This window comes from Acartia tonsa, chromosome 5 (genome assembly GCF_053477335.1).
Source record: "Acartia tonsa isolate MP-2025a chromosome 5, ASM5347733v1, whole genome shotgun sequence".
Lineage (NCBI taxonomy): Eukaryota > Metazoa > Arthropoda > Copepoda > Calanoida > Acartiidae > Acartia > Acartia tonsa.
The window spans coordinates 30,509,093-30,534,452 of NC_137264.1; the positions used below are offsets into that span (position 1 = coordinate 30,509,093).

Genomic DNA, 25,360 nt, shown 5'->3' on the forward strand with positions numbered 1-25,360 from the left:
TTCTTTTTTTCCTGAAAGAATAAAGGTCTATTTTTGCAGCGCTACTTATGAACAATATAGTTCTTCTTTTTTTTGTGGAGAAATCTTCGATGTTTTCAATTAAAACCTTTACACATCAGTTTCACAATCTCCCCACCCCCCTTTTTTTAAGGTGCAACTACAATAACGCAAAAACATCAATGTTTAAAAAGATACGCAACATTTTAGAGGTCGTCAGGGCTCTACAAATACCAAGAAAAAATCTAAAAGATTTCCATTACTCTATTTTTAAAATTTTAATACTATTTCTCTATTTTTAAAATTTACAAAATTGAATAAACGTTCTTTCTCTTGGACACGCATGCACGCTCCAACCACGAAGTGCATGTGCGCCAAGATAGATACAATGCATTGCGTACATTCATTTTCTAAGTATAGTTTAAATGCCAGAACATAAATTTGATATATTACTTAAACGTTTTTTGTTGTTGAATATATTAATATTGCTTTGTGTTAATGTATTGTATAGCGACTGCGTGTTATAGAAGGGGAGGGGGGTCACTATATTCAGAAAAATAGCCTAAATCCCTCCCAGCAAAAAATAAAGCTTCTCTAAAATTGAAAACTCAATCGCTTCAGTATTTAGTTTGATCTCAAGGGACAAAAAAATACTAAATACTTTATAAATTAAGTAGAATATTGATTAATTTAAGTCTCCTATCCTTATACTAAAGTAACAGGATGTTTGAGTGTCTGTGTTTTTGTTTGTACCGATCGGGTTCTCCTTAACAGGGTAGCTTCTCATAGGTCTCGGGAAGGTTTATAATTATTTTCTTGAGGGGTGGGACACCCCCCAACAAAAAAATGAAAAATACCCCCCCCAAAAAAAAAAAAAAATTTCCACCCCCCTAATTTTTTTTTTACTTTTTTTAAAAATCTAAAATAAAAAATTGGGTTTTCAAATTCGACTCCCCCCTCCTCAAGTGCCCAAAGAGGTCTCTAGGGGCGTAGCCGCTAGTCCCCGATAAAGTAATAGAGTTGAAGAAAAGCTTTGCTGTATAAAATTATTGCATAAATGTTTGGGACAAAACATTTAGTAGGAATATCATATTTCCACTACAAAACTTCAATTAAAAGTATTGTATAACATTTATATATCTCAGAATAATATATACTAGTTGATACGCCCCTAGCATCTGGATATTCTGTATAAAATAGCATAAAACCACTCCAGGACGTTTGTAAAACTTCCATAAAAAGATGAACTCAATTAAATCAATAGTTATTGTAGTCTATTTAGGCTTTAGATAAAAAACTTACTACTTTATTTTGTCAGCTTATACCAACATGAAATGAATTAGAAAAAATCACGAAACCTATACGTGGTTTTTCAGCGGCGGATAGTAGAATTGACGACCTCTTCATTTCAAATATTATTTTAGATTTATTTCGCTTGTTGGTTTTACCCTATTCCTTCTATTTTGTAGCTTGTATTATAGCATGTCGAAATAATGTCAGCCACGGCAACTTTTATACCAGCAAAATAGTCGATACAATTACATATCAATTGAATGCCCGAAAATTGACATAAATTAAAAAATCCTAGAAGATAATTTTTCGTATTCATTCGAATCCGGTGGATAGGAACCGGTTCTTATCCATACGAAAAAACTATGTCTAGCGTCGTATTATATCCAGCTTTCTACGAATATAAAAATGTACAATCATAAGATTAAAACCATTTTTTTAGCCAGTGCCTTCGGCACCTCGGGGCTAAAAAAACTAGTTTTAATCTCATAATTGTAAATTCTATATCCGCGGAAAGCCGTTTATAATACGATGCGAGGAATAATTATACCTACACCAAGAGAAGTTATAATTTTCAAAACTAAACTAATGATAATCACATAATGTATTTACACTTTATTTACGATTAAATCAAAAAGCGTTTCAATGGCTTTCACATATGTAATAACAACAAGACTAATAATATCCATAGCATCATGCATGATAACATTTCCTATGAAATGGCGTAGCAATAATTCATTTGCGAAGAAAAACAAACAGTAAAATGTTGCCTATACAGAGTTAATTTACCTTTTATTTTTTTATTGTATCAATAAAGGTAACGTGACGTACATACCAACCCCTATTATTAGAGTAGCTACGCTTCCGATGTTAATGCTTCATAGTTATGCTTTCATATTAATTTAAAAGTTGGAAAGGTGAAAAGTTATCATTATTGCTTTTTGATAAGCTTCATTTATAAATTAGTGTTTCACTTATGTTTCACAATAACTACAAAAAAATAATATAGTAATAAATACTATTTTTTGACAAAATACAGATGATCTCATAATCATATTTTAGGGGAAAAGTAAAAGTCTTCTTTCATTCGTTGGCTTAAAAATCTGGGTATTTTTGGTAATTCTTGCATAGCTGGTAATGATATAAGCTAGCAGTGTCCAAACTTTTCCACAGATTGAGTAAATCTATTTGTCTAAATCAGATGAATCCAACAATTTATCATTAATGGTTTTTCCCTTAAGATCTCTGATAAATTTTTGAATAAATTTTTAATGTCTTAAAATGCAGCATCAAAAAGTTAATTTAGGCTAATTTCTAATATTTTTTTTTAGATTACATTTTAAACTATTTAAAAACGCATTTATTCAGGTGAATCTTGTTTTAAATCAACAAGCTTATTTGTTCTACTCAGGGAGGTAGGGGTCATTACACTGTAAGTCCTAATAGGACACAAATTTTTGATTTATACTTTCTCATTTATTGGTTTAAGAACTTTAACTTAATCTTGATTGGTTGATATAAACTAGAAGTGCCTAACCTTTCGCACTAATCTATATAAATCTACAGAAGGGGTAATTTTGTTCAACAAATCGGGTGAGTTTATGTTTATCAATTTCTCCTCCATTGTTTATCCCTTAAGATCCCTGGTTTTTGTATAGCCGAAAATCATGTCGTGTATAATCATTTATTTTTTTTTAAATAGCGAAACTCCTCCATAACTAGGAATTGTCTGTTTGTCCAACAGTCTATCACTATATCATATAAATAACTATACATAAATATGAATTTTTATTTCGCTATGTTTTCTATTTGCTTAGATTATTTATTTTCTTAAAAATGTGTTAATTACAGTAAAAATTTGTAAATCTTTATTTCCATAAAAAAGTATAAACTGTAAATTACGTGTTTTTACACTTTTTTAAGGTAATTGTTTATTTTTGTATTTCATGACCTGACATAATTTAGATAGAGAATAATCAAATTTGTAGAATAAATTGTGACTTTTTTTAAAATTGTTAAAATTGTAAAATACTAATAATAAATGTATTGACTATACTAGAACAATTGAATCGTACACTACCAAGCAAAAATAAACTATTTAAATTCAAATTAGTCGATTAAAATATTTGCAACAAATGTAATACAGAAAGCAATACAGATCATGCATTATTCTTTTGTATATTTCCTTCTTATTTTATTCATAAACTAGCTGTCTTTTTAGATATTAAGTATAATAATGGACAACCTCAATTTATTTTTCTAAAAGAAAGCTTTTACCTATTTAATATGTATTATGAGGATTTCTCGTTAAATGTATATACTCAACTATCCAATCTTATTTTAGCTGCAAAAGACAAATCACTCAAATTAAGCAAAGAAGACTGTATTTCAAATTGGAATAAAAACAACCTACATGCCCATACAATTCTCCTAACCCAATTTTCCTTCAAACTGTTACAAAATGCAGGGCAAGAAACTAATTTTATCTCTGATTTTCTTGATTTTTTAATAACACAGTGATTACTTTTTTCTGATTAATTTCTAGCTACTAAGCTATGTTGATGTAAATAAAAGTCTCGTACTATAATATGTAATTCTGTATGTATATGTCTTTTCTTTATGCAATACATATCTTTAAAACAAAGACTATAGGCTTAAACATTGTTGGCAGACATATTATCGACATTTCGCTGTGAACAATTTGACGTAAATTTCTTTACTTCGACATTGCTACTGACAACCTACAAACTGTATTTGTATAGTAGTAAAGCTACTCTATAATTCTAAATGTCCGTCTGTCCAATCAAAAACGTGTATTTCTAAGCTGAATTTTTGTGTAGATTAATGGAACCCAGTAATAGTGTCGGACTGATTATGACGTCAAAAAAATAATTGGTCAATAATGGCCTCTCATTGGCTATTTTTTTTGACGTCATAATCAGTCCGACACTATTACTGGGTTCAGATTAATGTTACAAGTGACACACATACATTGTGATTTATACTATTGAGGCTAGAAGAACACTTTTTCTGAATAAGTTTAACTTTATGTAAATTTATATAAGATTTCTGAAGAAATTTTTTTTTAACTACTTTAATATCTGGTGATTTGGCCGGTTATCCGGCCGGATACCCGGTAATTTGGCCGGATAACCGGATATTTGCCGGATAACCGGTGTTGGCCGGATATTTGCCGGATATCCGGTGCTGGCCGGATATCCGGCCGGTTACCGAATATCCGGCATTTGAAATCAGCCGGATATCCGGTATCCGGTATCCGGCCAAAAAAGTATCCGGCCCAACCCTAATTTATACATAAAGATTTCGTAATTTTCCATTTATATAACAACTTTCTTCTCTTTCTCATTTTATGACCAGTGATTATCTGCTCTAAAACTAACTTATTCTTTATATTCATCCAAGATTTTTTTACATTGCTATTACAGTAAATGATAATATCACTAATATTCATTAGAAAAGAAATTAAAAGCTTGGGGAAAAACTTTTTAAAATATATTTAGAAAGAGGAAAACAGTAGAAAATATTCAGTAATGAAACCAAGGATGACAACATCCATAAATGTAAAGCTCATCAAATCATAAAAATAGGTTAATAATATTCAAAATAATTAGAATAAATAATCCTATCATTATACAAAACTATTTAAAATATAGGATTTTAACAAAGTCATACTTACATTTTGAGACTTGATTTAAGTGATATTTTAATAACAATATTGTATCTAATAGTTCTGGGAATCATTATTCCATAAAATAATAGAATTAGATAACTATATCATATATTTTTTTCTCTCTAAAAGCGAAGAAAATGTTCTTAATGAAAATGGACATACGAACTTTTTTTTAGGTAGGTTAGGAAAATTTTAAGGTAGTTGCGCTTATAGTTAATCTCTAAAATCATTAGACGGACAGTTATAGACCATAAACACATTTTGTATAAATGATTAGAAATCCTTAGTACCTTTATAAAACTGGCCCACCAATAGGCTTGACTGTGTGCTACGCTAAAAATCCCTAGTCATCCTTGCTATTCATTCCCATTATCCCACAAATTGTCAGACGAGACCAATAGAATAACCCCCAGGAATTTTAACAGAAATAAAATGTATTTTTGGGTCTTTAATTTAAGTTAGGTTAGGTAGTGCAATATTTAGAAAGCCTTGTATTGCTTTTAATAAAAAAGGGGGGGGAGGTGTAAAGTGGTTCAATTGCGGATTCTACCAATTCGTCAATAATTCCTACTTTCAAAATAATCACATAATTGTTCCTATATTAGAGAAAGTATCACAAATTAGCTATTTTTAGATAAAAAAAATATTAATATCAAACTATTTTCTAATCCTATTACATAAAGTAGTAAGCTATTTTTGTCTGTAGCGTAGGATCTCGCTAACTGCTGAACCGATTATAGGATGTCTTTTTAGGTTGAATAATTATTTGTTAAATTATCAAAAAAAAATGTAAAATTAATTTCAGCAGATGTAAAATCTGTAGAAAGTTGTAATTATATGATAATTGTTATTACATACACGGGTAGCTATAAAAGTAATACTTAATATGGTTACCATACAATGTGGCCAATAAAAATAAAATTATGTGCTTTGTAATGGTTTGTGGAAGAAATTTACAGATTGACTTGAGAATGGTAATTTTTGGTAGGGAGTTTGCTCCCAGGGAGGTTGGAGGTATCCTCACTGGACCAATGTAAAGCTTCACTGTAGAAAAGAATCATATCTATTCAGCGAGATCCTTTCCTACACACACACACACTCATACACACACACAACACACAACACACAAACACACACACACACACACTCATACACACACACAACACACAAACACAAACACATAAAACATGGATACTAGTTGTGTTGTTTTAAAAGGCACATAAGACACTTGAAATAGGCCATTATAACTGTAAACATAGAACAGTAGATATTTTCAGGGAGAGGTTCATCACTTAAATTTTTTACTTAATTTGATAACCAAGTCTATATTTTGGATTATATCATATCGTAAGTAAAAATGTTATATTGATGAAAATACACAAATATTTTTGATATCAATGAAGTAAAAGCAAAGAAACTATTTCTATGTAATTTATCATCATTGCGGATGTACAACAATGTGCCGTTGTCTAAGTCTTGTCCCTTTAGAAACCTGGACGTAATTACTGTTAGTTGTGAATAGTGAAAATATTATCTTGCATGTCCTTTCCCTGCATGCCTAATATGAAATACACAGTGTACATGAAAATAGAGAAATCTACCTATTGGTTACATAAATTGGTTTCTTATTTTTTTACAATTACAATAATTTATATTAATTATAAATCTTTTTAGTATTCCTATCTTTCAAAAGTATTTTGGTAGATTTTCGATGGTCTTGCAACAAACACACACAAGGACATCCAAGCTTTTTTAATTTTATTTTTTGGGGGGGGGTAAAAAATTTAAAATTAAACTTTTTATTTGGGGGGGGGGGGGTAATCTTTATACCAAAGACGCAAGTACGTGCAAGCTTTTTTTTTGGGGGGGAGGTCACCCCATCCCCCCCCCCCCCACCTTTGGACGTCCATGTACACACAGACACACACACCCATGACTTGTAGAGTAGCTTTGCAACTAAAATGTCTGCAATTTAATATAATGTTGAGCAAAGTATTGTAAGAATGATTATTTCCTAACAAGGATAATTATTTCCAGAATCACAACAATTTGAAACAATTAAAAACGAAATCATCAGGGATCTAAAGGGATAAGACAATGGCTGATAATTACCCCAATGTCGATACATACAATTACCCCTTTTGCAGATTACAATTAGTGGTTGAAACGACACTCAACTGAATGAACCAACCAACCAAAATTCTGCGAAATCATTATCCGAACGATATTCTGCTTACGGACAGTCGGACGGACTGACGTTTTGAAAAATCTTTGTTATAGAGTAGCTGTGCTATAAAAATATTTTACAGTGAGCAATTATCTGACATAAATACATAATATAATACTTTTCTTAGCCTCGGGCATTGTAGCGATTGCTGAGGTTTTTTGGCCATGAAAATGTTTTCACTTTATCTATCCTTTCCTTTCTTTAAATTCTTGTTATTTTTAGTACTGCAGCTACTCTAAATCTTAGTTATGTCCTAACGTCTGTATGTCATTTCGAGATAATAAATGTAACTTTGTGGATTATAAGCGAAAATTTGATATTGAATTAACGCAAATAATGTGATATTAGGTATGATTTTAGGCTATTTTTTTAAAATTTAAGTCTTAGGATGGTTTAGAGTTTTTTGTCACCTCCCTAGGTGCGCAACTGCTAATGAGAACAAAATGTTTAAATGTAACATGGGGTATTTTATTGATGTTGTACTGCATTTTTTTCTTTTTTTGTTAATTTGTTTTTGTAGATTTTTAAAGCACTTAACCTTCAGGTTCAGATCGTGCAAGTGCATTCATTTAAACAAACTTGCTCTTGTCCAAAAGAGCGCAGCAAAAACCATATTCCAAATCGTGAGATATCTTTCTTTGAAATCTTGAATATAAAGGTCGTTGACCAAAAATGGGCCAGTAACAAATCTTACAAATTCCCTATTCTATGCATGTAAGAAGCATGTTTTAGGCCATAATCTTCCTGATGTAATTTTGTAAATAAGTAGCGCAGCAATTATAAGGTACCATACTAGGTTGGAAGATAGAAAAAGTAAAGTTCATGTATTTTAGGTAGACATTGTCAATAAATTTCTAAATATGTCATTTAAGCTAGAAAGATTACTTACTTTTAGGCAGTTTACATTCTAGATTTTAAAATTCGGTCAAAAAGGGAAAGAAGGAAACTTTAGTAATTATCACGTAGCTTGTGACTGATGGCATTGCTGGCGTAGATACATCCTATTAGTTTTAAGTTTTTTTTTGTCTGTAGCTTAAGATTTCGATAACTACTGATTTGATTGAGTAATTTATTTTATAGAAGCTAATTAAAGGTTCTTGGGTGTTTTTAAGCTATTTAATTCTTATATCTAAGTTTGGTTTTAAGGCTATTTTCCTTACTCCTGTCTTTAAATACAGAGCGCAGCCTGTAGTAGAATAAGTTAAGAATATATGTTAGAAAAAGAAAGGGTAATATACTAGAAACATAAAGATAAGCTGTGGTTTTAGAAACTGAGTACATTTATTTATATATTGTACTCTTGTAAAGTATACTATGGCATGGAAATTAAATTGTGGATGTATGTACGTCTGTTTGTCTGTCCCGAAGTATATATTGAAGCACGGTACTAATTGAAGTATCTTAGCAGATTTTACTTATTTATAGAAAGAAAAAAATCATTAGGTAGTTTTAATTTTTAAATTTAAACCGAAATATTTCAACTAAATAAAAAATAAGTCTTCATGTCTGTCTGAACTAAATATTTGAAATGTTTTGAATGAAAGAATCGTTCTCTAGTATTTAAATTTTGGCTTGAATATTCATTTAAATGTTTTATTGAAAGCGAAGCAGCTTCATATTTAAGACCATATGGACAAGGGATGATTTATCTCCCAGAGAAAACTATTTTACCCAAGCTTTAAATAATATTTCAAGACTTAAAAATCTTCATTTGTATACAACATATACAAAAAAAATATAATCATAAAATGTGTTGTATTTTATTCTTATAATTTTTTACACAATTTCATCATTCTGCAATTTTCTGTTCTTTTTGTCTTTAATTGTTCTTGTTTGATATATAAAACAAGAATGACAACATCTATAAGTTGCAGAGCATTAACGGAAAAATTGACTTATTGGTGTTCTGTTGTCATGAACAAAACTATGGATGGTCATTCTTTTAGGGAATCTTTATAAAGAATTCAGCAGTATGTCTTACATATTAGCCGAGAAAGTTACGGTAGATAGGCGGATAATTCGAATAATAGAACAGCTTCGCTACTAAAAATGTAAAGATTAAACTGTATTTACCAAGCTACTATCTCTCAGCCAATCCATATCTTCAAACATTTTAAAATTTTGTTTTATTAACTTCTTTTGATCTTTATGAAAAATTCACTTTTCTAAATGCACTAAAATAATTAATAATGTATTTTTTCACATTTGATTTATTATGTTATTGTTGTAATATACAATTTAAATAGGACTAAGTAGTAAGTATAGAGGAATTAATTAAAAATGGATTATGATAAAAAAAATTTTTTTTTATAAAATTTAAATATCTAACAATTGAATATTCTATTGTTATAACAGTTGATTAAAAAGTGTAATTTGTAAGGAAAAATTTAATACATAATTTTTCAAAAGACGTCAGGCCTTAGCGACGGTTCGGCCTGAACTGAAGGAGGAGAGGGATAAATGGCATGGGAGAATGAGAAGGACATTTAAAGAAAGAGGGGGGGGGGGCACTTCAAGTATTAGAACAACATTTTATACACAGACTTGTACATCATCATTCTTATAATTAAGCCAAGTTTCACATTTTAGAACTTTTTTAGTGTTTAGTTTAGGATCGCAAAGCTTTTTTATTACAAATTGTAATTTAATTATGTAATTTTTGTTCTTTTTGTGATAAAATTTTTTTCCAAAATACGCCCTCTTAAGCCCCTTTAAATCCCGGTAGAGCCCCTACTACCCCCTTCCCTCCCCTGCAGGCGCACTTGTGTTTATTTAGCAGACTTACAGCCGGCATACCACAGAAAGAGGAAGTCAAGTAGCTTGTATAAAAGGGAGGGGAGAGGTGAGAAGCAATATAAGAGGGGAATAGCAAAAGAAAAGAACTGTATTAGTGAAATTTTAACAAAAATTTATAAAACAAACAAGAAAATAATTTTTATTTTCATAATAAAAATAGCAAACCCCTTCTCTACAAAATATCTTTTATGATATCTAATGCTTAATCCAATCTTAATAACTTAACATGTGATAAATACCTTTAAACCACTGAGGGACATTTGTAAAGCTACCCTAGAAAGCAAAATCCGTATGATTAAACCTTTTACAGACCTCAATACTTATTAGTGACTTCGCCTCTAGCCTCTATTATAGCCAAATACCTAACGCTAACATAAACTATCCTAAAAGTTGCGAGCAATCGGCTTAGCCATTTATAAGATCTTACCGGACAGAATAGAGAGAAAGACATCTTATTATTTTAGTATATAGGATTGTCTTTTGTAAATTTAGGTTTGAAAATGTTGTGTACAGTTCTAAGTATAAAATAATGGGAAATAGAATAATAGAGAGAATTAACTAACATGATAAGCCTGCCACAAAATGGATGCCAAGTAATGAAATGCCGTTTCTCCCGGTCGTACGCGATCATACTTCATATTGGAAGGGTGACGCAAATGTCAGATATCAGATATCACAATTTGAGAATAATTTATCTTTATAGTATAGCGAATTAAATAAGGTTGCAAGCATCGGTTTTATCTTAGAGAGAAAATAGTAAATTAAATGGCGAAAACTAGATCTGAAATTTGCATCACCTTTCCAACATGACGCATGATCGCGTACGACCGCAAGAAACGGCATTATATTACTAGTCATCCACAAAATGACGACGGACAAAATAAGGGAAACATTATATTTACAGAGGGTTGATTGGAGAGGGGGGGGGGGTAATTCTAGAATGATTTTACGGCATTTGTCCAGGGGGTGTAGACTAAGTTGTTTCGATGTAGTTAGGTAAAAAGCGTCTATTCTATACGTCTTAACAAAATTATTATAAATTGAATTACTTAACAAATTTTATATGTTACTAGCGGCTTCGCCCCTAGCCTCTAGGGGATTTGCCCCAAGAGGTGATCAAAACAAATTTAGGCGAAATTCGTAAAAGGACCAAGGAAAAAAAATATAAAAAAAAATGGTGGGGAATATTTTCATTTTTGGGGGGTTGGGGGTGTCCCACCCCCCAAGAAAATAGCTTAAAACCACCACAGAACCGATAGGTATATACCCTGAAGAGTAGAATCCAATCGGTTCAGTGGTTACCGAGATCTTAAGCTTCAGACGGACGGACGGACAGACAGACATCAAGCTACTTTGTATTATAGATTACTGTCCGAATACAGGGATCTAAAGGGATAAGACAATGGCCGATAAATTTCTGAACATCCCTAATGGTGATTCACAAAATTAACCCTTCTTTAGATTACAGTTAGTGGTTGAAACGTTTGAACATTCAACTTAATGAACCAACCAATCAAAATACACTTATATTGTTTGTATAATACTTCTAACTGTACTACAGATGGACAGAATTATTCTTGTTAAGCCACTAATCTATCCTTACATATAAATTAATCAATTATTATATTTGATAACAAAAAGAGATTTAAAGTTATTATCAAGATTAGTAATCATGAATAAAGTATAAAATATAATATTATTACTATAATTCTAGTAGACTAGCGACGGCGTCCCTAGCATTAAGAACTTTGTCAGAGGCCCCCTCGGGGTCAACAAAACTGATATTAATCTTCTATTTTACGTTTTACTGTCCAATGAAATCTTTCTTTAATACGATGCAATAAATATCAAAAATTTTAGACAAAATTTTATTTTAAAGTAGATTCATAGAACATGGCCTATTATCGTTTGATGAATAATTTAATTTGGAAATTTTTTAATAAAAAAATTAAAGTCAGTCATTTTTGGTAACTTTCTATTATTTTGTTTCATATTGACCAACAGATATGCCCTTATTGAAGAGAAAATAAAAGAATAGCCAATAAAATAAGTTTTTGGTAATGAAATCAAAACCCTGTTTCTCTCTGCATAGCTTTTAAGTGGATACTAGATGGTCTCTAATTTTTGGTAGTCATGTTCGTAGTAAACTTCGTTGAGTTTCTTATTTTTTCCCCTAGATTTTTGTACTTATACACAATAACAATTTGTACTGATAAGAAAAATCGTTATTGAAATTAAAAGATTATGGTAATATTTAAAGAAGCTACTCAATAACTATTAAAAAGGATTAGAATATTACAAACATACTTCAACAAGAGTTGATCAATGCCATATATTTAATTCAACTGATTGTCTTTTTGCCAGGGTTCTAAAGGGATAAGACAATGGCCGATAAATTGATGTACATCAGTGATGATGTTAAATAAAATGTCCTCTTCAGTAGATTAAAGTTAGTGGATGAATCGTTTTGACATTCAACATAAGATTAAAATTTAATGAAAGTCCCCAAAGTTGTATAAGAAACGTTATTATAAAACAGCCCAATGTCCCCCCTCCTCCATCTCACTGCTTTTTTTGCACTGTACTACAGTGAACAAAATAAGGATCATTTATTTAAACGTTTATCTTGTAAGCGAATATCAAGGAGGAAGGGACAAATGTGGTTTAAATAAATTTATATATTAATCCTCTTCCAAATGTATAAAAATTACAGAATCAGGTATTATACAGCATTTTTGATTGTCCTATCTCTGAATGTTAGCGAATACGTAGATGGAGAATGACCATCCAAAACTATGGATTTAAATGTTCATACATTTAGCAAAAATTCTAATTAAAAATTTGAAAGCTTTTCTAGCGTAGCTACAAATTTAATGAAACATGTGTATCTTGAGTATGTATTTAGGTTTTGGGATGGTTTTTATGCTATATTCATCTTCAAATATAGATCCTCCAGATGAGAGGATTTAGACCTCGGGAATGGTCTAATTGAGCAATCCTTATTATCTGGGAATATTACATATTTCTAACGCTATTTTCTCCCTCACTAACAAAGTCCAGAATAGATGCTAGTGTCGCTAAAACTTTCAATGGAGTTTTCTAAATCGTCTGAATTTTGTGTAATTATTTTCTATACCAATGAGCACCTAGTGTGTAGTTTTCTTTGACCGTCATCGGTCTGACAGTTATTCTACATAATATAGATGTCAGATTATATATTAATACACGAGAAAAGTTTTTTTTCTAAAAAAAATCTACTCTTCATTTTAACCAGTGATATTTAAATCTCCTTGTACGTATTCTGATCAATGATTGTTTTGTGTGTGCTTCGATCCTCATTGTCATCCTTGTTTGCTACACTGTATGGCAAACATCTTAGTAAAAGTGAAAAAGGAAGGAAGGACGGGAGGAAGGGAGGGATGGGGGCGTGGAAGAAAATTAACGGTACACCACACAGTTTTACACAAACTTTATTTAATTAAGTAATCTGGGAAAGTTTTTTTTTTATGCATTTCAATTGAAATTCAGAGGGATACAACAACTAGGTTGATAATTCAATTGAAATACAGCAGGCAAATGTTAAATAAGATAAATAAAATATTCTATTACATAAAAGAGTGCGTTTTTCTTAAATGTCCATTAAGATCTCACAAACAACAAAACCGGATTGAATTAAATTATCAATTTTATAGAGGCTTCATGCAGGTCACGGGATAGTTTCAGATGATTTTTAATAAAAATTAGTCTTGGTACGGTTTTAGACTACTTTTCTGCCCACTCCCTCTTCAATACACAACAACTAGATGCAAGGGGCGCATTCTTAGTACGGTTTTAGAATATTTTTGTGTCCAATCCCCTGTAATTAGATGAAATATATAGTAGTGCTGTGGGCGCAGCCCATAGTGATAGTATAGGATAGGAAGATAAAATAGTGTACATTTTAAGATCTATTAAGAAAAACATAAATTTAAGGGAGAAAATTAAACAAGGATGACAACATCCACAAGAGCACAGTCGATAAAAATAAGCAATATTTAAAATCACCAAACAGACAGACAGACGGACAATAAGTTTAAATGAGTAGTTTCTATTTAGACACAAACATGTTGGAAATTAATCTAGACATTTATCATCAATAGAAGATATTTATATTTCCTCGTGAGGAATCTAATGTTGAATATAACCGGATATACAAAGTAAGTTAAAGAGGATGCCAGATAATTTCTACATATTTTTTAAAAATTGAATCTGAATACTAAACCGATTTTTTTGAGTAAAATCCATTATAAATGACAATAATAAAAGTCAATCTTCTAAAGGCATTATCAAATACTTGTTTAGGATTTGAAAAATTTAAAGCCCTAAAAATATTTTGTTTAAAACAAGGGTGACAAGATTTATTAATCGAAGCCTGAAAGTATTTAAGAGACTCTCTTAAATAAAAAGACCTATATAATTATGTAGCTATCATTTTAATCTATTATTAAGTTTTTATGCAAAGTTAAAGTCGATAGAACTATTTTACCAAAATATTTCAAAAGCTAGAAGAGTTACTAGGATAAGAAAATAGACAACAAATATTACTTTACCCCTTTTGTTTTATATTTTAAAACATATTCAACATTGGGGGTGATGAAGAAGGTGTAGACTGTAGATTTATTCCAATGCCACTGTCCTCTCCCTCCCCTTATAAAAATTTCACTTAAAAAGAATAGACGTAATCAATCTTAATATTCTAAACAAAAATTTGCAAGAATTGTAACACATTTATACGAAGGTATCTCAATGGATAAGAATATGGACATTAAATCGTTGTACATCTCCTATGATGATAGAAAAAATTACCCTTTCAGTGAAATACAATCATTTTGGAAAAGTTTGGATATTGCTAGTTTAAAATAACCAATCAAGATTAATAAAAAGTGCACAAATGTAAGACAAAGAATGAGAGAAAGTGTTTATGAAACTTTGGGTACCGGTATAACCTAGTGTCCAATGCCTCAACCCTCCCTGCATATATGTTGTTATTCTAATGATAGACTTATTATTTTCTCCGTTCACTTACCATGACTGATGTATATAATAAGTATCTAGTTTGCAACTGGTTAATATGAATCAAATTTTTGTTGTTATGAAATAACGAAAAGAATTTAAATTAAAATTTCTATAGGCTTCAAATAATTCATTTATGAAAAGTAATGAACTTTTTATTTGTCAATTAAGATCTCGCTAACAAATGTTGTTGAACTGACAAAGTTCTTCATTTCAGGGAAGCTTTACATTCAGGTTATTTTACAATAGTCAGTTAGTCTTTAGATAGTTCTTTTCTGTCACCTCGATCCCCTTCCCTTCAATTCAAAGCCCCTAGATGCTAGAGGTGCAACCACAAGTTAGTAATATAGATCTGACAAAAGATAGATCCCACAAGATAAAATTGTGTCTACAAAATGTTATTCTGCATAATGCCTCGTATTGCCTATATAACAATTTCATTCCCCCTAGAAATTCCCACATATGTTCTAATTGCTTTTAAATTAGTCCCAAAGAAATTTGACACAAATTAATTTGTTTGTTACTAAGTGACTCACTCAATCACAATTAATTTATGAGCAAAAAAGAAAAGAAAATTTAGAGATATTACACATACAAAGGACTTTTTTTCCATGCTTTTTGTGCTATGTCTCAGCCCCTAAGGAAAGGCAGGAAATTCTGATATATCAACAATACCTCAAATCGTGCCCAATCCAAGAAAGATCAGAGAACCATTGTGTGTGTCCTGTGTTAAAATAATAACTAAAAGGCAATGATGTTGATAAGAGGGAGGTATCATCCTTAAAAAAATGTTGACTATCCAGTAAAAGGTTTCAAAGAAAGAAAGATTTTTGTAAACACTGACCTTTCTTTTTTCTATGATACTTTGGTTGAGTAACCCTTTATAAAATTCAAATATATAATATTTTAATTTCCAAAGAAATTACTAAATATTATTCAAATTCATTCAATACAATTATGACTTTGCAAAAGCGCTACTACTATGTTCTCGATAAGTAAATACATTTACCAAATTTTCAAATAAATAATTTTAGCTTTACACATGAGTTGTTTCGGCAATTCATGATAAAAAAAAACATTTTCAATTGACAATGAGTTTTACTATATCATATTTATTGGTAGAATTTTTCTAATATCTAAAACTATTACTTAAAACCTTGATTTGATCATAAAATATAAAGTAAAGTAATTAATGAATGAATAAAAATATCTTTTATATTTGAATTATTTTCTACAATCAACAAACTTTTTTATCAACAAAATTCATTACCTATTATTATTCTACAAGTTATTAAGTTGTTTGTATCAAATTAAAGAATTTGTAAGTGGCTGGAATAATCAAAACACAATTTTCAGGTAATTTTAGACGTGATATACCCCTCCCACCCTGCACACACACACACCACAATGTTAAAAGTACACATCGACCTAAATACCTCTTTTTATTTTAAAACAAAATTAATTGGGGCCCAATAGGAACCTTTACTTCTATATTTTACTTTATAAACTATTATTATTATAACCTAGTAACTTATAAGAGTTATCTTATTTAAAATTCTTGATAATTTTTGTGGGACAGTCAAGTATTTACAGCCATCGTCCCCACAATATCATAGAGCCTAAAGTGTCCCAAAATTAATTGTGCATACAGCATAACTGAAAAAAGTATACATACAAAAAGTTAATAATTATCCTGTTTAATTTTAATTTGAAAAATATTTAAGCTGAATTTTTGATTATTTTGGCCTGGACTATTGAGTATCTGAAAATCATTTACTGTTCTATAATATTAGTTACGTTGTTAATACACTCCTAACAAAGATTTTACTGTTTAATTGCAACAAAATTGGGCAACGCAAGAAAGAAAATAAAATCCCTTTAAATGCACCCTCAAAACTTAAAATATATCCCTTTAAAGATTAATTTTCCTCTTAGTTTAATGTGTCAGCTGGGAATTATTAATTTTTAAACATTTATAAATGAACTTGAGATATAGGGGACAATGAGCTGTTTATTACACTAGTCCTCAGTGTTTTATAATAACGTTTTCGTATTCGTTGGCCTAACAACTTTGGAGAATTTAGCTAAATTTTGATTGGTTGGCTTATTAAGTTGAGTGTTTGAATGTTTGAACCACTAATCTACAGAAGGGGTAATTTTGTGTGTCATCATTGGAGATATGCATCAATTTATCAGCCATAGTCTTATCTCTTTAGATCCCTAAAAGTTTCCCTTACTATTAAAAGTATGTATGTCATTGCTATAATTCTTTGTTCTTATGTTTAGCTTAGCAAAACAAAGCAGGGATCCTAAGGGATAAGACCTCAACGGACAAAAAAATTTATGTAAATCCAAAATTATGATAAACCAAATTACTCCTACTGTAGACTAAAATATTGATTGAAAAGTTTGTACATTGGTAGTTTCATTCATTTTATTGGAGTACCAAAAGTTTTGAGCTAACAAATGAAACAATTTAAGGTACCAGTATATTTTACAGTCCAATATCCCCTCCATCCCAGAGAAAACAAAGATTTAATGAAGAATTTCAACATGTTCTTAGTTTGTGCAATAATATTTTTCCAATGATACATATAAAGATCAATTAAATGTAGAAAGAAACTATTCATTTTTTTTTAAAACTAGTGACTGGGCACCTAGTATCTAGGGGCTGTGTATTCCAAAAGCTAGAAAACTTAGGGGAAGAAAATATTAATAGTATACATTCATTCCAAGACCTAAATTTAATTTTACTTTATATAATAGAAAGATCTTTAGCTGTATAAGAAACTCACCCCTTCACTTTTTGAAGAAAACAAATATTACAGAATTTGAATTATTAAAAAATCGAAATCTATAAAAGCGGCCTATATGTAGCCTTAATATACCACACATCAGCTGACCTTTTTTTTAGTTAGAATCTTTGTATTTTATCGTAAGCTGCGCTCCTTTGTTGTGTAACACTCTTGATTAGCGTAACTTCTCTAAAATCATCTTTTTTTTCCATAAATTGCTAATATGACACAAAAGAAAATCTAGAATATTAAATGTAAAGATGAAGTAGCAACAAGTAGCTAGTAAAAGTTACTTAGTACGTTGAACAGAGCATTATAGAATAATAGAAGAGGAAAGAAAAGTAAACTCAAAAATAAAATAAAAATAATCGAAAACCCCCTCTATATTACCGAAGGAAAGACCAATAGACACAAAAACTTATTAAGCCGCTCCGCGCTGCAAAAAAATTTTTTTTTATGCTGCGCTGCTATTCTACAATTGAATCCTTGATACTTTGTCACGTGCATTTTAGCAAGGTTGCAAATTTAATGAAAAAATACTCGAAAACAAAGCATACGATTTAAACTTATCAAAATCCAGGAAGAGACAGGATATTTTGATAGAAATTACACTGGAAACAACTTTGACAAATACTTTCTGTATTCGTTGGGTCCAAAATTTTTGTTACTTTACTTTATCAAATCTTGATTAGAAGGTTCAAACTAAGCAGTCTCCAAACTAAAAATTTTAATCTACTATTTTAATCGTAATTCGTACACAAATGCACATACATTTTTCATCCTTAGTCTTATCCCTAAAGACCCCTGATACAAATCGAGGTATAGTCTAAAAGACATTCTACAAAAGTACGTATTTGTGCCCGTAAATAAACCTTATTTTATAATACAAAATAGAATGATGTTTTTCTGTCTGTTAATTTCCTGTAAAGCGCTTACCATAGTTATTTGTAGAATTTAAAAAGCTTCTTATTGGTCCTAATCATATTGGTTATTTGTAAATAAAGGGTTATGGCCTTTTATGCTAAATATAATGTAACAAGATGTTTATCGCTCTGGACAGCGGATTGTTTTAGGCTATTTGTAAGATAGTGAGAGTGGGAGGGTACAATATCCCCCATAGAGATATTGCCCTGAACAAAAAGTTCCCCACAAAAAAATCTGAGAGGGATATGTACATGGGGTAAAAGCCCCTAGAGACAAACAGCGAACGACCAATATTGATTAACTAAATATAAAATTAAAATTAGAATATTATTATATTTGAAATTGAATAAAAGATTATATTTACATAAGAATATTTATATAAAAGTAAGGAAACGTGATCAAAAATGGATTAAAGTAAACACGTTTATATGGTAACAAATGTATATTTTTAGGAGCGAAGCTTCTCTTTGACAATGGCATGTCAGCTCTGTATGACTGTCATTATGTGCATACATATACAAACAATTGTTACATTTACTAAATTTACCTGAAAATTATAATCAAACTTTGTTATCTTGTTATTGCTGCTGTTCCTATGAACGTAATTATTTCATTACGTAAGGATAACATATTTAGAAGTATAAAAGAAATATAATATGTAAAGGTGAAAAAAATTAAACATTTGTACAAAAAAGTCAGCTAGACTTAGTGCATATATTTAGTAAAAAAAACATTTTAGTTTACGTTTTAATTAAAGTCTCAATTACAGAAGCATAGTTTCTATATAATTGAAAAAGCATAAATTTATAAATAGAATAGCCTAGAACCATCCGGGAACCTATGTGATGCTTCTATAGAATGGAGACAGACACAAGGTGACAAGACCTCACTATCTTTTATAATAGGAAATTATATCAAGGTAAAACAATAAAGAAATATAAAAGCAGACAAAGTAGGCTTATATACTAAGTTTTCTGTTTTCACAGAAAATTTCGGTACTTTCCCACAAAGTGCTGGTTGGGCACTTGTAAACCCCCACTCTTTAGTGAATATAAATAAGAAGGGGGTATTCTTTCCTTTGTCCATGCCCCTGCAGGACCTACATCTACGGTGCCCTAACCCTGCCGGGTTACCCAGTTCAGAATCTAACGACTAATAAAAAACTAAATCATGAAAAAAAGAGAAAAAAAATGCAAACGGAAAATATTAGTAGCTTTGCTACAAAAATTAGAATTTAATTCACATAAAGGTATATTTGGTTTATCCGATATATTTTCTTCCTGAGAATTCTTTGTATGTATGGCTTCTTTTAATTTTAACAACAACCAAATAACAAACAAGTGGCTACTCCCCTAGCATCTAGGGCTTCTGTATTTGAAGGGAATGGAAGGCCTAGGAAAATAGCTTAAAACCATCCTTAGGCTTAAATATGAAAATAAAACAGCATTAAACCATCACAGGGACCTATGTGAAGCTTACCTAAAATAGTTAACCTAACTAGTTAAAAGGTTATTGAAATCTTAAGCTTCAGACAAAAAAATCAATCTACTTTATATAATAGGAGGATATAATATATATTAAGCTTATTTCTAATAATAACAGTCTTGTGGTAAAGCCCTTAATTTAAGAGACGAAAATGTTATATAAGTTAGATAAGACTTACATTCATATAAATTCAAAATTTTATTGAAAGATTTCACTACCTAGAGAACCGATTGAGTTCTCCATTTTAGGAAAGCTTCACATTGTCCCTAGGGAAGTTTTTGGTATATTCCATTTTTAAAAGCGAAGCTTTTCTATAATTAGGGTCGGTCCGTCCGTCCGTCCATTCGTAACGGATAGCTTTTTTCGTTAATTTAGGCATGTTAGAATTGTCCTATCGATTTCAAATTTTGTATGGTGATTTCTTTAGTAGTAAGGTACGATTTAGAAAGCGTAGCAACTCTATAATCATTACCAGAATGTCCGTACGTCAATTTTAAACATGTTGATTTTTTTTACTTTTTTAACAACAAATTTTTATGTGATCTAATTATCCGTTTAATCTAATTTTTTTTATATTGATTTCTGGGACAACAAAGAACAATACTATAAGCGAAGCAACTCTATAATCAAATCCTAAAAATGTAAGTATGTCCATAAACATTATCCTGTATCAAGCAGTTTTTCAACAAATTTACTTACAATTTTGCTTCGCCTCCTCTACTTTTATATTCTGATTATTCAGTTCAGACACTATACCGTTTCAGTGCTTCGCTTTAATGGATGTTGTCATCCTTGTTTAATATAGGTCTTGGTATGATTCAAATGCCACTCCCTCTTTACACTCTAAAATACTGCGCCTCGGAGGCTACGGACGCAAGCGATTGTAAAACAATATATTTTAGGAATCAGAAAAGAAAAAAAATTAACCTACATAGATTTATGGATTAGATAAGGAAGATAATAAGTTCCTCTTATTTCCTTAATCTCTTAGTCACATGTTGGATTACTATTATTCTATTTCTATATAAAATAAAAAGGGTGCTTTCTCTCCAAAGACCAATTGAGCACAGAACCCCCCCCCCCCCTTAATTTTTTTTGTAATTAATTTAAAATAAGATGGTAGGAGCGTTTTTTCCTAACTAACCCTTACAGGGGACCATAAATCTGCGTGGCTTAACCACCCTGGGCTACATTCTCCCTGTTCCCATTATAACAAAGTAAAACACGAACACCCCCCCCCCCAAAAAAAAAAAATTCCCTTTAAATTTATTTTAAAATAATGTTTGTTAAGGAAACCAAGAATAATAGCTAAAACCAATTACTTAAATAACGAGGATTTGAATTAATGATTAAATAAATTAGTAATTTTAGGACCTTTACGTGCTAGAAATTTGCCAAACAATATCATTAGTTATTAAATCCAGAATATGATTTAAAACAACTAAATCCGACTGCAACACTTCAGTAAAATTGTGTAATAAGTTGTAATAAGAATCATCATTTTTTGCATAATAAAAGTTTTTTACAACAAATTATATTGTGAAAAAAGCTTTTTCTTTATAATATTTCTATAGGAGATAAAACAAGATAAAAAAGTTGCATAAATTGTTTATCATTGAAACAAGGACAATTATGTCCATAGGTAGCGCAACAACAAATAATTATTCAATTTAAAAATGGTGATGTTTTTATGTCAGCATAAGCATTTAGTTGTTATGTCAAAATATTGTGGATGTTATATCACAGCTATGAGTACATTTAATAAAATCACACATATGGTCGACGTAAATGTTTCAAAAGGTATTTCGATATTTTGTCAGCTATGGATACTTTAGTTTAAAGCCATAAAAACATGCTATATATATCTATGTATACAATGAAATAGTTTTGGGGCAGGATGGCAACATTTTTGATCATAAAAATACAGGAAATGTAAGCTAAAATATGACCATTATAGGGCCACAGTAAAAGTGTCTGAATATGACGTCAGAAAAAATTAACAACTAACCAATGAGAGGCCGCTATATATTTTACCATTGTGAATACTGGCTTCTCATTGGTTAATTGTTAATTTTTTCTGACGTCATAGTCAGACACTTTTATGGTTGCCCCATTATAGGAAAAAATCAAGGGTAATTAATATACAAAGTACGGTTTAGTTGTCCATAAATCACAAATGATCACATTTTGTTATCTCAATAAGTTGCCACTAATGAAAAATTGACAGAACATTATGAAAAGAGTAGCTGCGCTACTAATATTGAAGGATTTATTAATAAAACATCACTTTACTTAATATATCCTAGATAAGAAAATGCGTCAAACAAGAAACATAACGCAAATATATTCATTTTTTTTATAGAAAAATACAGGGATTTTAAGGGATAAGACACAGAAGAATGTCATGTACCGAACATACAGTATACAGAAGGATAGACATACACTTCTGATAATAGAAAGACTATCTTCGCTATATATACATATGTGCTTTGAATAAATCATCATTTACTCTATAATATATTTAAAACTAGCGGCTACGCCACTAATAGACTCTTGTGATACTTATGAGGGGGGGGGGGGCGGGGAGTGAAGAACATACCCCCCCCCCTCTATTTTCATTGTATGCGTTAAAAAGAAATAAGAAAAAAATTATTAGGGGGTGGTATTTTTGAGAGGGTGTAGATATCCTCCCCCAAAATAGTTTTAAACTTTCCCTGGAAATATAAGAAACTTCACTGTAAAGGAAAACCATTTCAATTCAGCGGTTAGTGAGATACCATATTGGTTCAGCATTTACAAAGACGAAATTCGTTTCTATAGAACACAATGTTCCATGTAAATTATCAGGGATATAAAGGGATAAGACAATGGCCGATATATTGATGTACATCTCCAATGTTGATACACAAAATTACCCCACCTGTATATTAAATTTAGTGGTTGAAACGTTTGAACAATCACTTAATAAACCAACCAATCGAAATTCACTGAAATACCCAAAGCTGTTAAACTAACGAATAAGTTATTATAAAACGTTGAGGACTAGTGTAATAAACAGCCTATTGTCCCCTCTCTCCATGGTAAATTATACAAGATATGTTTATTTTCATTTTGAACAATTTACACCCAAGGTCTTTCTGAATAATATTTTTACATAGAGATATAAATGTCTGTATCTGTTTTGAAATAAAATATTCTAGAAATATTTTCTTAATTTACATAGTCAAGTACAAATGTATTTGCTAAATCTAAGATAGGAATTAGAATGAATAATTCTTGTATTATCGATAAAAAGTAAAAATACAATTTTTACAAAATTTAAATTTATTTCAACTGTCAATTAATACCTAATATATATACAATTTACAATTACAAATGACGGACGAATGCAACACCCACTTTTAGAGTAGCTGCCCTACTAACACGCAAAAACACTCAACAAGAATGGCAAAGACAAAAGTAGCTAGGAACAAAAAATAGAGCATATATTCCAAAAAGAGGAATAATATGTTGAAAAGAAATAGAAAATAACGAAACTTACATATATTCATCTGTCTTTTGTAGTTTGACATAAAGACTGACGAATAATTAAATTATGTACTGAAGACCCATTGGTATAGGTAATTTATACAAGAAAAAATACCTGTAGTAAAAAATATTAATATTTTCCCCCCAAAAAAATCAGACAGTAGGACTGACATAGATGTTATAGACGGACAATTGAAGTATAGAGTAGCTTCGCTACTAAATAAAGGCCTAGAATGACCTAACACAAATTGTTGTACATGCATACATTGTTAATCTATAAGAAATGAGATTAAAAGGGCCTTGAAAAGAAGGCCTTTATGTCTAAAGCAGTTCATTTGGTGCGAGGACCTTTATCAGGGGTTTCTACAAACTTGCAAAATGGACGATTATATGCCTAATGTTTTTATTTTATTTTTATAAATCAACCGAGATGATAATAATGTGTGTCGAAATGCCCCATAGACAACGAGCCCTTGATAGCACTACATTTATCTTAAAGTTATGAATATACAATTAAAATGTGTTCCAAAATTTGATTTGCCAAGATATTACTACCACTTAAAAAGTATATGACAATCAAAATCTTTTCACTTTATTATGTATGATGCTAAGTTGCTAACCTCAAATCCTCTTCAACTTAAAATTTAAACTTATTTGTTTTTAGCTGTTTTATTGGATTATCTCTTTATTTTTGCACGGTACATAGTATCTGCCAATTGGCGATGTTTTTTAGCGTCCACCAAAATACTGATCTTAATTATTACAAGATCTTAATTTCAAAAATTAAGATAGTAAATGTTTTTTTTTTCTTTTTGTGTTTTTATATATTAAATCGTGCTCTTTTTGATAGTATTAATTAAGTTATATTCCATGTTGTTTTTTTTTATACGGAAACGATTAGACACCCTTATTTAAAGGGGTGTGGCCAATGGAATTATCAATTAATGGATTTATGTTTTAACTGTTTTGGGAGAGGGAACTTTATCCTCCAAGAAAAAGAGGTCCCTTTGGGGCGTAACCGCTAGTATTGTATGTATATTGTTCAAGTTCTTGCTTTGTAAAACAAACTTGTTCGATGCTGTGAGTATTGGTGCAAAAAATATGACGTAACAAAAAAATTAGCCAATGAGAGGCCACTATAAATTTTACCATTGGTCAATAACGGCCTCTCATTGGCTAATTTTTTTTGTTACGTCATATTTTTTGCACCAATACTCACAGCATCGTTCTAAGTCGAACATAAACATACATCACAAATTGGTTTTGTCTGGTATTATTAGTTCTAATGCGTGGCATATTGGTCTATTTTTAATGCTATGCATTTTTCAACTCTAATTAAATAGGAATGTAAGAATTTAACATAAGGACAATTATTTCCATTAGCAATAAAAAATAATCAGTTTTTCTGAAAAAAATCGTAGAGAGAGGGGACAATCGACTGAAAATTACACTGGTATCTAAATTTTTTTAACCACGGTATTTTATTCGTAGGCTCTAAAGTTTGGGTACTTTCATTGAATTTAGATTTTTTGTTTCAAACTTTACAAAGAATAATGTTGATTTACAGAAAAGGGT

General features: G+C 30.5%; 1 protein-coding gene across 2 annotated transcripts in view; it reads right to left on the minus strand.

The window, feature by feature from the left end:
* Window positions 1–25,360, minus strand: part of LOC145319261 (cyclic AMP response element-binding protein A-like) — a 71,836-nt gene that overhangs the window by 36,112 nt on the left and 10,364 nt on the right. The window contains exon 1 of one of the 2 annotated variants that reach the window (XM_080161275.1): window positions 9,279–9,647. The exons of the other annotated variant lie outside the window; for it this stretch is intronic. Within the exon in view, the coding sequence (XP_080017401.1) occupies window positions 9,279–9,317 (39 nt within the window). The 5' untranslated portion in view covers window positions 9,318–9,647. Of the gene's footprint in view, window positions 1–9,278; window positions 9,648–25,360 lie in introns of those variants that run through there. 2 annotated transcript variants of the gene reach the window in all.